General features: G+C 39.7%; 1 protein-coding gene across 9 annotated transcripts in view; it reads right to left on the reverse strand.

Moving 5' to 3' along the window:
• auts2a (activator of transcription and developmental regulator AUTS2 a) overlaps positions 1-10,906 on the reverse strand; it is a 290,775-nt gene extending 279,869 nt beyond the window's left edge. For 4 of the 9 annotated variants that reach the window (XM_029447942.1, XM_029447944.1, XM_029447943.1 and 1 more), the window contains exons 1-2: positions 9,836-10,035; positions 6,956-7,693 (exon numbers count right to left, since the gene is read on the reverse strand). In XM_029447942.1, the coding sequence (XP_029303802.1) occupies positions 6,956-7,243 (288 nt within the window). In that variant the 5' untranslated portion in view covers positions 7,244-7,693; positions 9,836-10,035. Of the gene's footprint in view, positions 1-6,955; positions 7,694-9,835; positions 10,036-10,734; positions 10,800-10,859 lie in introns of those variants that run through there. The other 5 variants (XM_029447939.1, XM_029447940.1, XM_029447936.1 and 2 more) reach the window with 3 other exon arrangements.
• Between the last annotated feature and the right edge of the window lie 4,673 nt (positions 10,907-15,579).

The following is a 15,579-nucleotide window of genomic DNA, read 5'->3' on the forward strand; positions in this document are numbered from 1 at the left end:
TTGTGAAAACATTTCTCCTCCAGCAGACACATGGTTTATACATATTACTGTTATGGATGCTTTGTCAGTGTGATGCAAAGCCTGCAGTAAAAGGCATTGAACTTTCTGTAATCGATTGACGATCTCCTCGCTCTCTGGTGGTCAGCAGCTGGAAGTCGGCTATTTACTGCAGTTAGGCATGAAATGTCAAATCCAGTGCTCGTGGGCATCCTGATGCAAAAACTGGTTGAGCACATATCGTTGGTGCTTTTCTCCCTTTAGGCTACAAAAGGATGGGATTTGTCAGACCTACAAAAGAGACAAACAGATCAACCAGCTGAATAACTAAGTTACCATCTAAGGGAACATCCTTAAATTGCATCACTTACTGAGCTTAACTTCCCAATATGACCTCAAAATCTCAAATAATATTTATCCATTTCCTCGAAAAGGATCATATCCTGGAACTGTATAATCCAACTACACTAAATCAATCATTCGGAATGATTAGTGAAGTTTATTTTATTAAGTAATAATAAGAAACGGTCTTCACTGCAGGCCCGACTGCTTGCTTGTGTCTATCCCAGTACTAGGCTGCTCTCCCAGTCTGGCACATATGTGGTGTTATGCAGTTATGTGCCCAGTGCCATGCTGCACACTGTGTGTGCATTAGGTGCATCCATTGTCTTCATTTTTTATGGTGTGTAACAAATTAAGTTAGACGGGAAAATTGTTAGAAGAACAACAAAACCTGCAGGAGCTCTGTGGGACATTGTGGATTAAGAAGTCTCTCCAGACCTTTAAATGCAAAATCAGATCGAGAACAGACAACGCAAATGTACTAATTTACCGAGTGCTGCTTGTGTGCTGTTCTTCGTATTAACACAGTCAGTCAATCATGTAATAGACTGCTGTTAACCTGCTGAGCAAGAAGATGAGGTGGTGTTACTCTAAAAAAACAAAAAAAAAGTCAGTCTAGCCTTTAGGCACAATGTTGAACAGCAGTGAAAGGCAGGTTGGGAAAGCAAAGGGTGTGATGGACAGGAGCCTGATCAAGCCCGGGTCCGGCATTAGATGCAGAGATGAAGGTTAAGGAGAATGTATCAGTGCATATGTGAACTGTACATCAGAGACTACTAACTATTAGGGAATAATGAGCTGTGGATTAACTGAGGCAACATTTTAAATAACACAGATGGAACACCTTTCAGTTGAAATGTTTTGAGGCCAGTGCTGTAATAGGTTGCTGATTAGGCCTCTCTCAATACAAATCTGTTTTTCAGACCAACCCCATCTGTGTACTCTGATCTCAGTGCAATGAATGAACAGTCCTCCATACGTCTTTGGAATTTCTTACCCAAGTTTAGGTTTAGGAAATTGAGCACATTGAGCTCAGATTCTGAGACAAAACAATATTAAATGGAGACAGTGAGCAATTGTACTATACTTGTGTAATACCACAGTATTACAATAATAGGCTCATAATAAATACATATCTGTATCAATACATTAAATCTGCTATCCTTAAGAAAACTACACAGTATGAAACTACAAAGTGTTTCTCCACTTAATCGAAGAAGATCAAAATGCCTCAGAGCTATACATTGACTTCTTGCTCCTTTGCCGACTACAGAAAAACAGCGTTATGATCATAAAGAACGTCTATTTATTCACTGCTAAACAGTTCATCTGTAGCGTTGCTTTGTGCTCACACTTTCAGTTCAATTATATAAAAGTATGAATAGCCTTATTGAGTTCTAATGTGTTCAACATTTCAAGGGATGTAGAGGCAGAACGCTTTTCTCAGTCGTGACCAATTACAGCCAATATGGTGGATTTGGCACATCCTGTATCCTGCAGTGGAAAGCAAATCATTCTTGTATTAAGACATGGCTGTAGGTGAAGACTGTCAGTAATATGCTTTCTGAAGTTTTATTCCAACAGCAACTTCCTAATTAGCTGCTGTTAACAATAGTCCAACATGGGCGAGTTCACTTCAAACAACAACCCCAACAAAAGGCCCGGTAATCAAAACAATATGTTGTAGAAGAACATCTACCAAAAAGTAATTTGAGTTTCTAAAGAGCATGATCATGAGACTTCAACCCTGAGACTGCAAAAGAGAAATACAAAGCCAAGATATCAGCATCACATGAAAAGCAGGCCTGTGAGCAGTGTAGCTCCGGCACGGTGGTGACAGATGGAGAGCACTAGCAAATACCTCCAGGGGTCTGACCCTCATCAGGATTTAACTTTACCCAGAGCAAAAAGCCTCTGGTGCTGTGAATAATACTTGTGTATGTATATGTATGGATGTAATGTAATTATGTATGATGTATGTATAGTATATATATATATATATATTAATATATCATATATAACATATACATTATATATACATATATATACATATATCTATATCATATATATTATACATATATATATATACATATATATATACAATATATAATATAGAGATAATCTAGAGATATATCTATACATATATATAACATATAATAGAAACATATATCTATATAGAATATATATACTATATACATATAATACTCTATAGATAGATATCTATAGAGAGATCAGAGATAGATCTATACTATATATTATAAATACCTATCCTCTAGATATCTAGAGAGATATCTCTATCTCTAGAGATATCTCTCTATCTCTCTCCATATCCATCTCTCTCTCTATCCTCTCTCTTATCTATCTAGACCTACAGAGATAGACCTCTCTCTCTAGATCTCTCTATCTCTATCTCTCCTCCCTCCCTCTCTCTCCATCTCTCTATCTCCCTCAGAGAGAGAGATCTATCAGAGATATCTCTCTCTCTCTCTCTAGAGAGATCTCTCTCCCTCTCTCTCTCTCTATCTCTATATCCCTATATCTCTGAGAGATATCTCTCTATTATAGATCTCTCTCTCTCTCTATATCTTATCTTCTCTCCCTCTCCTCTCTCTCTCTTCTCTTCTCCCTCTCTCTCTTCTTAGAGAGTCTCTCCCCTCTCTCTCCTGCTCTCTCCTTCCTATCTCTCTCTCTCTCCTCTCTCTCACCTCTCTCTCTCCCTCTCTGAGAGAGAGAGAGAGAGAGACAGAGAGAGAGAGAGAGAGAAGGAGACAGAGAGAGAGAGAGAGAGAGATAGATAGAGGGAGAGAAGAGGATAAGATAGATACGATAATAGAGAGATATGGCGGAGAGAGATAGATAGATAGAAGAGATATAGAGATATAGAGATAGAGAGAGATATACAGAGACAGTTAGATATGATATAGATGTGATATATATAGACACACATATAGATATATATTATTGTATATATATATATATATATAGATATATATATATTGTGATATATATATATATAAATAATATATGTGGTGTATATATATATGGGGAAATATATATATGTGTAATATATGATATATAATATTATATATATATATATATAGTATATATATATACTACACACACACACACACTGTTATGGAGTATTTTAACACAGTGAGATAAAAACACATAAGTAAACACAGCTTTGGAAAGAAAGGTTGTAAAAAGGAAAAGTCACACCCACAATACATACATACATACATACGTCATTACAGGGGGACAAACAACAAGTCAGTGTTTCAAAAGATTCATTTTGGGAGGATTTAATCTTAATTAAACTTGGCAACTTTTACTTATTTCTGTCTATCAGCAACTAGAGCACGGCCAAGTAAAATATGTTTTCTATTTGGCCTGTGAACTATAATGAAAGTAAGTGGGGGGTCAAGTGGCTGGTTCAGGGGCACTTCAGAGGCAGTAACGGGGCTGGGATCTCTTTCCTATTCCAGACCTACATTTCAAAGACTGATCTGGACGTCTGCACTACTGACCTTTCAATCAGAAGCCTGACTCTTTAGCCTTTAGGATCCGACAGCACTGTTTGATATCATTTACCTACATTAAAATATGCCTACTCTTTGTCTCAGAGCAGAAGAGAAGTGTGGCTCTCTTCTAAAACTATTAGTCAATGATAGATTAATCGTTTGGGTAATATTTCAAGAAGAAATGCCAAAGATTCTCTGAGGATTTGCTGATTTGTTCTGTTTGTAAAATCATTGTAAACTAATATCAACATGGTGGGAGGAGCTTTGCAGATCATAGTCCAGATCCTACTTTCAGTCATTTTGTGTACCGAAAGATGAGTCACCAGCTTCTGTTATTAATGCCATCATTACATTTGGGACACAGGGCAACAAACTAAGCTATATTTAAAGCTGACAACAAATGTAAGAAGTAATACAATACAATATTGCCATCTCCCTACACCTCCCTGTTCGATGATACTGTATTAATAAATGCTGTCACAATCTCACAGAAACTCTCCTGTGTGTACACATTTGCACTCACACAGACACGAGTATAATTTATTTTTCTCTTGCTCATACTTGAGCTGAGCATTTTTATTACTCAGTAAACCACTCCGTGAAAAGACGAAAACACTTGTAAGAAGTGCATTCTAAATCACTGGGATTTCATATTAATGTAATTTGATAGTGCAATATATTTTTGATCTATTACTCTGTTTATTCGGTTGACTGCAGTAAAAAGACTAACAATGTTGTGTAACAATGGTGTGTAAGGTAATGAAATGTTGAAATCATTTCTACAATGTAAATAAAACTGTAAATCAGTTACAATCAGCCTCCTGCAACAGCAGCATTTCCACTTTCATTTAAATTCATTAAATATTCATAAATTGATAATAATTGATAAAAACCCTGAAATACTAACGTTACGTTTATATTATATAATATTAGATTCGTAAAAGAACATATGACACGTCATTGCTTTTATGAGTGGCAGTTTCAATAACTGATATTAACTGATCTGATTAGCTTGGATTATGATTAAGAAACTGAAATAGTAAGTAGAAATGCAAACATCAGAGTTCCACAAAGAAAGCTAAATTCAGCATATCTTTTGAGCTCAGTTATTTTGCATACATTGACCTTACAAACTCAAGAGCTACTCTCTTTTAACTTTCCAAACTTGATTTCTGAGTTGTCGTCTAACGAGTCATTCAAACTGTGAATATCAGTGCTTTACCAGACTGACGCACAAAACATTAATGGAAAGAACAGAAAGAAGGTCAAAGAAAAAGACGAGGAAGAGAAAGGACGTGCAGGCGCAAGACTGTCGGATAGAGTTATTCTGAATGAACGTGACACTCTTGAGCTGTGAAAAAGTGTTGATCTGACTAACCGGGGGATACAGCGAGGACAGGTCAGTGCTACTGTGCATATCCTTGAGAGGGCGAACACCAGCGAACACCAGATCGGTATCACACTGCATATATTAGAAAGTGCAAGTCAGGCTGCGTTACTCTAGGACATCCCCGAGTCTGGTCTTGTGAAGACACAAACTATTCACATCCTGCGGATGAACAAGATCAGGGTAAACTATACATAGCTATAAAAATGAATGCCAAAATATTTGATGCAACATGAACAGCTACTATACCCAACACTGGCACATACAGACAGCACACAGTTTAAAATAAAAACAGAGGCCAAGCAGGCTCTGATGGTTTAATGAGTAGGAAACATTAAGCAAAGAGTAGGAAAATATTGTGAATCACATGCTATGGCCGTAGAGGTCACCTAATGAACACCTGCGGGAGAGTTTGGACACTGTCAAACACACTAACACTAACACAGATGTGTTGGACAGTGCTCTGCACCACCATTATCCAAACACCAAATGAGGGAAGAATGGTTCCAACGACTTGCAGAATCTATGTCAAGGAGCACTGAGGCTGTACTGGCTCATGCTGGCTCCAACATCTTACTAATGCTTCATTTCACTGCATGGTGCGGCTCAGCACGACTCACTCTTGGTACCAGTTACCAGTTACCTTTTTCCATTTTGTTTTTTCACTGTGGATCGTAAACTCAGTGTATGACAGATTCTCAGCTGTTCGCCATAGCGATGCAGCATGAAACTGCCGTGACATCATCTTCAACGCAACACTCGCTGAATTATTCAGCGACTAAACGAGGGATGTCTGCACTTTGGTCAATTACACGGCGTACTGTAAAACCAGCCCACTTTAGTATAATGTGTCATCAAGCGTACAAACACCCCGGGTGCGGGTCTCCAAATTGGAGAAAATAAGTCCTTCATGTGGGGGAGTGAGTGGGTGATTTATCCATACGTTCAGATTCTGATGATGTCAGAGCTGATCCGTTTGTGCAGGATGTCCTGTGTACCAGGTACCAGGTACTATCCACAACTTTTGCCAATTAAAAAGCAAAACAAAAGTTGAGTCGAGTTAAGTAGAGCTGCGTCGTACCATGCAGTAGAAATGCGGCTTAAGACACTTCCTTTAATTTGTCACACATCTGCAAGTGACCACCAGTAGAAAAATATGGCAGTTGTGCTATATAAAATGCTTGCTCGTGTAAGTCATAATTCAGAACTAGGCTATATTGTTGGAAGGCAGCCTGTGCCCAATTTGCAATCCAAGGAAAATGGATAGCCAGTACACAGTAAATTACTCCTACTCTGAATAAATGGTTGTAACATAGATCAAATTGCTTTTTCACTCTGAAGACTACAAAGGCACAACAGCCACTACAACCATAGCTGAACATTCCTCATCTGTTGTAAGGCTTTGCTGGAAAACTCTTGTTGAAAACAAATCCAGAGCAGTACACACAACAACAGCCTCTCAGTGACATAGATGGTAATCTCTGGCTGCGGCGCTACATTTAAAGCTACATCTGTTAAACTCCAACTCACACAACAGCCAAAAAATGCAGGCAGGAGCCAAAACACTGGGCCGGCCCAGTCAGAGACGCACACAATAATAAGCAAATCTTTACACAGCGTTAGAGATTTTTGACTGGATTGTCGTGCAGAAGCTCCCCACACACATCAGGTTGGAGAGTTGAAGGGGTTACCCCTATGGATTACTCACCTCCAGAGCCTCAAGGGTCACAAACCCTGCGATGGAGAAGCCGTCGATGATGTCCTCTTCAGCAGAAGTAGACTCCTTTCGCTTTCTTCGCGGGGGTCGAGGGCGGGATGAGGTGGGCTGCATGTTGCCCTCCCGCTCTGAGTCGGAGGAGAAGCCAAAGACAGAGCCCTTCACATGGTTGTTCTTTATCCCATTTGATCGCCTGTCCCGATCCCTCACTGACCTTGACTTTCTCTTCTTGCGGATGCCATTAGATCGAGGGGCAACAATGCCCTTCATTGGAAGCATCCAGAAGAACCTACCTCTTACAGAGAAACAAACTCTTCAAGGGCCAAACACTGGCACAACTTGACCTCCTCTCGTGTGGAAACCCCAGAGGAGACTCTCCGCAATATCCAACAAAATGTTATTAATGTATTAGATCCAAGGTAACCATGTAATATCCAACAGACAAAACCTTTTACAGGAAACGCAAAACTGCATCGAGTCACTGAACCAAGCTAGGTTCTGAGCAAAGATCCCCAAAGGCAGTCCATCAAATCCTACGACAGAGGTGTAAAATGATCTATTAAACACGTTATCACCAAGCTGTCAATTCCGCCAGAGGAAGAGCTTTTCAAGTTAAAGCAAATATCTGCTCAGTGAACATGTCCCGCCACGGTGAGTTGAGCAGGTGACGCCACATCTTTCCTCTCCAGGAATATACTCCTCTTACCCAAGGTCAGCAAACTCTCCGTCCTGCAGGATAAAGACAGAGAGAGCACACATTTGCCACATGTTCACTCTGTAAGTTCAACTGTGCATTTAGTCAATGAGCAGTTTTCCAAAAGGTGCTGCATCCTATACAGACGGCTGTTGCCATTCTACATGATGCAGGACAAATGTTTTATTAGGGTGGCTACAGTCTCATCTGCTAAGTATACTGTGTTTTCTTACACTGCCAGGTTATCAACCCCCGAGATAAGACGATTATTCTTTGTAAGTGCTCTTTTACTCATGTCTCCGAAGCTTTTGCCAAGCTTGTAACCTAAACTGTCTTTTTAATGATTCAATTTCATTAATTTATTATGTGCCAGAACTTTGTACTTTGCTACTTGGGCTTTTAAGCCTCACAACATGAACTTGTTGTTTTTGACACTGCTCATTTTAAGCAACATACAGAGAAAATGTATATCTGTAGAAATGCAAATATTGGTCCTGCTAAGAAAATGTAACAGACTGCTTGAGTGTGATATGAAGCCTTAATTAAATCAAATGTTTTATTGAGAACAATCTACTGTCAGTACAATCTATCCTCCCTCTTTTGCTGCTCTTATTTCTTTTGCTAAAAAGGCATATATTTACATTAAATACAGTACATTTCAGATGCATTCATATCCATAATGAAAAATTATGTTTAATGTTGAGGTGTGGTGGAACAACTTTAATATCAACGTTAAAGCCTAATAACTAACTAATAAGACTTTTAAGCTCCTCACTTATAGCACAGTATGTCATCTATCAACTGCAAGAGAAGCCATTTTAAAGCTTTTCCTGACTAAAACAATTCTGACATCCATCAAAAATCTGTCCCAATAAACAAGTTCATTGTAACAATCGTCTAAATTCTTTAAAAATATCACCTTGGGCGCAATATCTCACTCATATATTCCACAATTCTAAAAGAGCAAAATTTCGTTCTATTTCGTGAATGAAAGCAGGTCTGGTTGAACAGGAAGACGTCCTTGAGCTTTTACACACACTATAAAGAAATCAAAACAAATGTCAAGACCCTTGATAATGCCATCCTGCACTTCATTATAGATATTAGGTGGCATACCTTCACTGCCTGACACTGAAGGCAACTGGCTGCTTAATGATAATTGATATATAATATTCAACAGCTTGAAGTCTTATTCTGGATCGTTCTCAAGGCATAGCCTACAGCCTAGGCCTAACGCCACTGAAAGTCACTCTGGCCTTGTAGTCTAAAACACATATGGCTTCTCTATGTGTCCAGAATATCAATTCTCATCCATTACATCATAGAAATGGTATTCCATGTGGAAGAAAACTGAATCAACAGAATGCAGGCTTTCACAAAGCCTTTCTCTGAATAACCATGCCTCCAAATGCTGGTGGACATTTCAAACACAGAGGAATCACACCTTTTCTGCATCACCACACAAACCTAAAGCAATCTGCCACAGTCAACCACCATCTTCAACTTTACAGTGTCTTCTTGGACACAGGTTGTCATGCAATGCAGCTCATCTGGATTCTGCAGCACACATGTAGTCCCCAAATGCTCAGCTACACAACAAATGTTTTAAACATACACAAGTATAACCATTTACAAAACATTAAAGGGCACATCCAACAAGCCAACATGCAAACATTTAATTATGCAGCAACAATTCAAAAAAGATTCCTTCCGTGCAGATGTTCTTCCTTCTAACAATCCAAAAAAGGTAAAATCCACCTTTACTATGATAACGGTCCTAAACATGTTCTCCCAGTACCTATGCCTTTAACCTGATGCCCCGTGCCAGCACTTATCTAATGACACACACACACACACACACACACACACTGCACAAATAGCTCCCAAAATATCGCTCATTGGGGGGGGAAACTGTATTCTAGCACTCGCCCTGGCTTTTTTGCTCAGTAAAAGACTCTTTCCCTTGTCTTCGCTCACAGTCCCTTTCTGTCTGCCTGTGCTGCCTGTCAGTAGAGATCTCAGGCTCTGTAATCCAGTCCAGCCCACAGCAGCGGACTGGCACTGCCTGCTGCTCCGGCTCTCCAAGCTTCATTTTCCACTGTAAAACACACAACAAAAGCAAGCCTCTCTCTTTTTTTTTGCTCCAGACACGTCATGCAAAACGAAGAAATGCAAACCCTTGCGAGTGGGGAAGGACCGTCCGGACAAGTTGCAGGCCTTCGGTCACTATTAAAAGATAACGCACAAGAAGGTTTGGAGCTGACAAAATAAATCCCGCAAAGAAAAACCATAGGGTATCTCCTCCTCTCCCCAGATCCGAGCTTCAGGATCCCGGAGAAGGGGGACCAAGGCGCAGTGATACAGCGATGCCGCAGTGCCGCTTTACAGGCTGCACGCTTCCTCCTCGGCGCAAGTAGTGCTGTCTCTGGACATTCAGTAGACTCAGACTTTCAATAAAGAGACAGTATAACCAGAAATATAGCGGAGCACAAGCCAGACACTGCCAGTTTACACCTTTATTTATTTATTTTTTAAACCTTCGGAGTATTTTTTATTTGTTTGCCTTACATTTTATGGCAAAACAATCACTGAATAAAAGTAGGTGTACAAGTATGAAGTGAGAAGTTTGTGTACTAATGATAACGCTAGCTGTGAATAAAACAATAAACACTATGATAGTGTCTGTTTATTACTTAATGAACCTCAGCTGTGTCAGAAAAGCTGCTGATAAAATGTGTTTGTATTAGCAAAATTACAGAAGCAAATGGGAAATTGAAAAGTATGCTAATAACACCTACAACGCTGTTGGCAAACAAGCTAGCTGCACTAAACTGGTGAATAATAATTTTTTATTGAAGAAGGCAACAAGTGAGCCTTTCATTTACATGTTCCCAGTGATCATGTTCACCTCCATAGCCTGCTATTATCTCAGTCAACTATTTAAATATACATGCAAGTCTGTAGGCGATACATGTATGCGCGAGCTCAGGTGTCTGATTATTAACTGGCTCATGAAGGCTTTTGCTTTAGGGACACCTAGGGCCAACCAATACATCCCCACTCAACAAATACTAACATAAGTGTATCCCCAGAGTACTGGAGTAATGTTAAAACAATAAATAAATATAGATAGTATATTTTCAGAGTACAATATGTGGCCCTCCTTGGAAAGCTGGTTCTCAGCATTGTGTTTTTACTCACCCAAACCCTGGCAATCAAGCAATTACTTGCACCTGTGAGGTTTAGCAGTCACGTGTGTGCAGTGCCCAATTCATTCAACCTATAGTATATCAAAATGATAGCCTTTGTGCTATTCTTGCTAGTACAGTGATTGATTTGAAAATGTTTCACATTTGAGCCTGCAAATAAGTGTAGTAAGGCTTCTGTAGCTGATTCATGTCCTGTGCCAGATTTATTGTATTGACATAGTGTTTCCCTTGAGAGAGAAACATGATTATGTAAGAGTGCAGTTACTCATAATCCATAGAATCCTTTTCCAGGACTGAAAGTATTCTACTGGTGGTTCTGAGGCCAGCGTTAGATTGACAAAACCGTATACTGGAGTGTCAGTTGGCTCTATATGTCCGTTCTATTGCTATGCAAGTACATACATAGAATTAGCTTGAGTAGCACACTACAAATACCACCTGTTATTAGATTAGTTGATGTAAAGAAAGCTGACAACGGTTTTATTAGTGGGGTCTGGGGGTCAGACACAAAAACACTATTCAAAGATGTCACCTTGAGCTCTTGGAAATTAAGATTTGCATTTTTCACTACTTCTTGACATTTCATGGACTAAACAATTCATTGAAAAATAATTGTGAGATTAATTGATGATAAAAAATAATTAGTTGCAGCCATAAATATTTAGTTTTGCAGTCTATAAAGTATGGGCTCTGTCATTGGTGCTGCCTTGTAACACATGTCACATCAGCTTTACACCAACACATATTGATTTCCATGTCAATTAATGCCTATGGGATGAGCATTGACAACAATGAGAACACACCAGTGTGAATTTGTATGGTAGTAATGGTATCAATACTGATCAGGGGATGAAAGAGAAGGGCAATTAATAATAGCTTGTTGAGCATACTGACAAATATAAAGAGGGAGTGAAATATTATGGTGCCACACCCCTCCTGAACAGGAGTCAGCGATGGTTTCAGAGTGTACTGGTCCTCTGTGAACAGGGGACCATGGGTGGGCTGTGTATTTTTAGCCTGGTTTAATGATGCAGAGGCTAAGTGGTGTGGCTCAGAGCTTGCTAAAGTGCCTCAATTCCCAGCGCACGGTGAAACAAGGACCCCACTGGCCTGTAAGACTAATGCCAGGGGATACACATGCACTTGACCCTGTCTCATCTTCCATGAGGAGTGTCCTTGTGACAAAGTGGCATGGCAGAGGAGAGACGACAGCAAGACAGCTAATTCAGCTCTCCCAGCCACCACTCGGTAGATGGGGAAGACGAATGTGCTGCCCTCCCCTCCCCTCTGCCTTACCATAATCAGCTTTAATTACACCTTCGCCCTAACTTTCTCTGCCTCCAGAACTTCATTCACTGTCACACCGCACTCTGGATTTGATAAACTGAAAATAGGACTGATATTTAGCAACAAGAGAATTATTTGATTCATATTTTCTGGCAGTACCAGTCTTGCATTTAACACTTTAAACGAGTACAATGGCACGCGGAGAGCGCAGACTTCCAACAAGGCCAATGTTGCATTCACATGCTCTTCGGACAGTACCGTTTCCCAAGTTTGGAAGTTGTTATTCCGACTTTGGTGTGTTCATGCGCTTTATGTCATCATGTAGAAACCACTGTAAAAGTTGTCCAACTTGACGGGTCGTTCACGTGAATTTTCCCAGTCGGGAACAAATTTTTTGCACATAAATCTATCACCACATGAATGCCCTATCTCTCAATGTTAATGAAAGTGAAAAATAAGTTGTGCTTTCCACCCTGTGATTCAGATCCGCTCTGGTATTTGATCAGTTATTCTTTGGCCCATGCTACACACCTTCCACCAAGTAGTTATTTTCGTAATCCTGCTCACAAACGGAGAACCAGAGACAAACAATCCAAGCCGAAAACATGACCTCCTTGGTGGAGGTAAGGATGACAGTGAAGCTATCTTAACTTCTTATATTAACATTACCACTGACCATGGCTTGCAACCTCCACAACTCAAAACAACAAAGCTAATCCTTTGCAACCAGCTTTAATAATAGTCTCTTGACCCCCATCTGTGACTGGGGGTAGAGGTCAATCACTCTGCTCTCAACAATGAAAAAGAAAAATGTACTACCCTGCTCATACTGTGTAAACTAGAGGAAAAGATACTGAAAAAACAAGAAAGCATATTTGCTTGAAAAATTACATTGAGTTAGAAATTACACATAGCTAAAATTTCAGCTGAGGTCCAATTAGGCTTTTATGAAGATGAACAGATTTGTATGCATACCATGCAAGCTTGAAAAGAGCTCATAATAGGATGAATCCCAGGCCAACCATTCTGCAACTGGTGTTACCTTGAAAAGAAACAGAATGCACGTCTCCTGTTACAGTACTTATTTATCTTTATTTGCAAGTCAGAACGCAGCGCTTCACTCCCACTCTTCCTCTTCAGCATTTAACTACGACAGCAGATGGTGGTAATTAGAGAATCAGATCCACAAAATAAAAACATACACATCCCCATATTATCTCACACCTGCCTGTTTCCATCTTTTACCTTATTTGTGTTAATCTTCATCATTATTATCTATACTTGTCAGGAAGGTGACTCAAGTGTGATGTAATGACACTATAAGTGTAATGCAAGTTGAATTGCTGGATACTTATAGCTACAAAGAGATTCTTGATACAAGGATGAGCTCATTTTCATCCCCCTACAGGTCTGCCTACAAGCGCTTTAATAGCCCTTATTACTTGCACTGTGAGTACAGAACAATAGTCCTTACATAGATATTCCCCTCTGAAACCGTGCAGAGGTAGTCACTTTGTTCTTTCCTAATATATCCTCTTGGCATAGGCACATGATTTGTTGATGCTATTAAGCAAAGGTATAGTGGGGACTTCAGCGGCTCTAACACACGTGTGTGTGGGACGTTTATTATTCATCAAGAGGTGGTTAATGCCCTTAAAGTGTACATTAATACATGACAAGCACATGGCATATTCACTGCTAAATTGTCGCACATGACCCCCTGTTTAAGAGCTGACCTTAATTATGAATAGTGTCAACGTGTCCCCACTGTCAGATTAAAGGAAGAAGCAGCATATACAGCACTAAAGAATTATGTGAGAGTACATTTCAGTAGAGAGATGAAACTGTCCTTAAAGCAGGACTGTGAATTTGAGTAATTGATCATAAAAGATGAATATGACTGAGGCTTGTACATGTAATAATGACAGCATGGACGGAGAAACCTCACTGCTTTTAATATATGGGGCCTGTCAAAATCCTCGATGCTCATGGTTCTTCCACTGGCTCAATCAATCAATCAATCACTGTGGATCACACACCAGTTGCTATGTGGATAACATTTCATAAGATTGTTTTCATATATCAGAAAACATCAGACTGACCCTGGAATAATTTTGAGATATTAACTTACTTACTTTAGTTTTTCCATTTACTGCCACGGTTAACTTCTTCTCCACTACAGTTCAGAGGGAATTATTGTATTTTTAACCGCACTAGATTTTTTTGAAGGTTATTGTTGCTACTCAACACTTGACCTCCATGCCAAATTTCAGTTTCAATTTCATATGATAAACTCAAAAAATACAATACACTGCCAGACAAAGTTAACCAGCGGCTCCCAAGCCCAACCTTTTTGGCATATAACCCCTCACAGCAATGCCCTGTCTAGTTGGGGCCCCCTGTTAAGTTTAAGATGAGCTGTTAGCAATCTTTCCACTAACAGACATTTATCCTCCAAATGTCTCTGATAGTTTAATCTACATTGTTCACACCCAAAAATGTCAAATCAACCAGTATTTATTTTTCCCTACCCCATTAACAATCCCACAACCACCGACTCCCCTCACCCACTCCAACAGTAAAATGTTATTTACACATCCATGCCTCAGTATTAACAATCAGTAATAACTTAACAGAACTAATACCAAGTACTTGTATACTTTACTGTATATTTAAATGAGAATACCTCTGTACTCTCACTTAAGTAGAAGGACGACGTTTTACTTCTAATAGAGTATTTTAACATTGTTGTACAGGTACTTTTACTTAAGTATAGGACATAAGAACTCCTTAGACCTCTGGGAAAAGCTCAGGTGTAAATAATACATTGTTGCTGGTTTTGTTCATGCTGTCTCGCTGTCACAATGTTATGGCTTACTGTGGTACTTGAATAGAACTAAGCCACCGTTAATCTGCTGTAAAAAAGGCCTATTGAAGAACAAACAAATATCTAGTAGTTTTCTCTCACAAGTCTAAGAACTGTAGCATTCAGTGTATTCTGTTTAACAGCTGAAGTGTTCAGCTTGAAATACATGGCAGGGTTTGATGTCAGTTGTTCTGATTGTCTCTTTATGAACTCCCCCTCATCTGTAATGCCAAGGATGACCTTTTACTGCATGTTTCAGCTCAAAGAGGAGGACATTTACTCCTGTATTCTTTATTTCAGTGGATGAGTCGATGCACTTAAGCTGTTTTTCTTTTTCCTGCCGGAAGAACTGTAATTTTCCATATCTGTCATCTGTGCAAATAAACCAAAATCGCTTCCAAATATAATCTCATCCATCCATCCATCCATCCATCGTCTACCGCTTATCCGGGATCGGGTCGCGGGGGCAGCAGCTCCAGTAAGGAACCCCAATCTTCCCTTCTCCGGGCCACATCCTCCAGCTCCGACTGTGGGATCCTGAGGCGTTCCCAGGCCAGTG

This window comes from Cottoperca gobio, chromosome 14, assembly GCF_900634415.1.
Source record: "Cottoperca gobio chromosome 14, fCotGob3.1, whole genome shotgun sequence".
Lineage (NCBI taxonomy): Eukaryota > Metazoa > Chordata > Actinopteri > Perciformes > Bovichtidae > Cottoperca > Cottoperca gobio.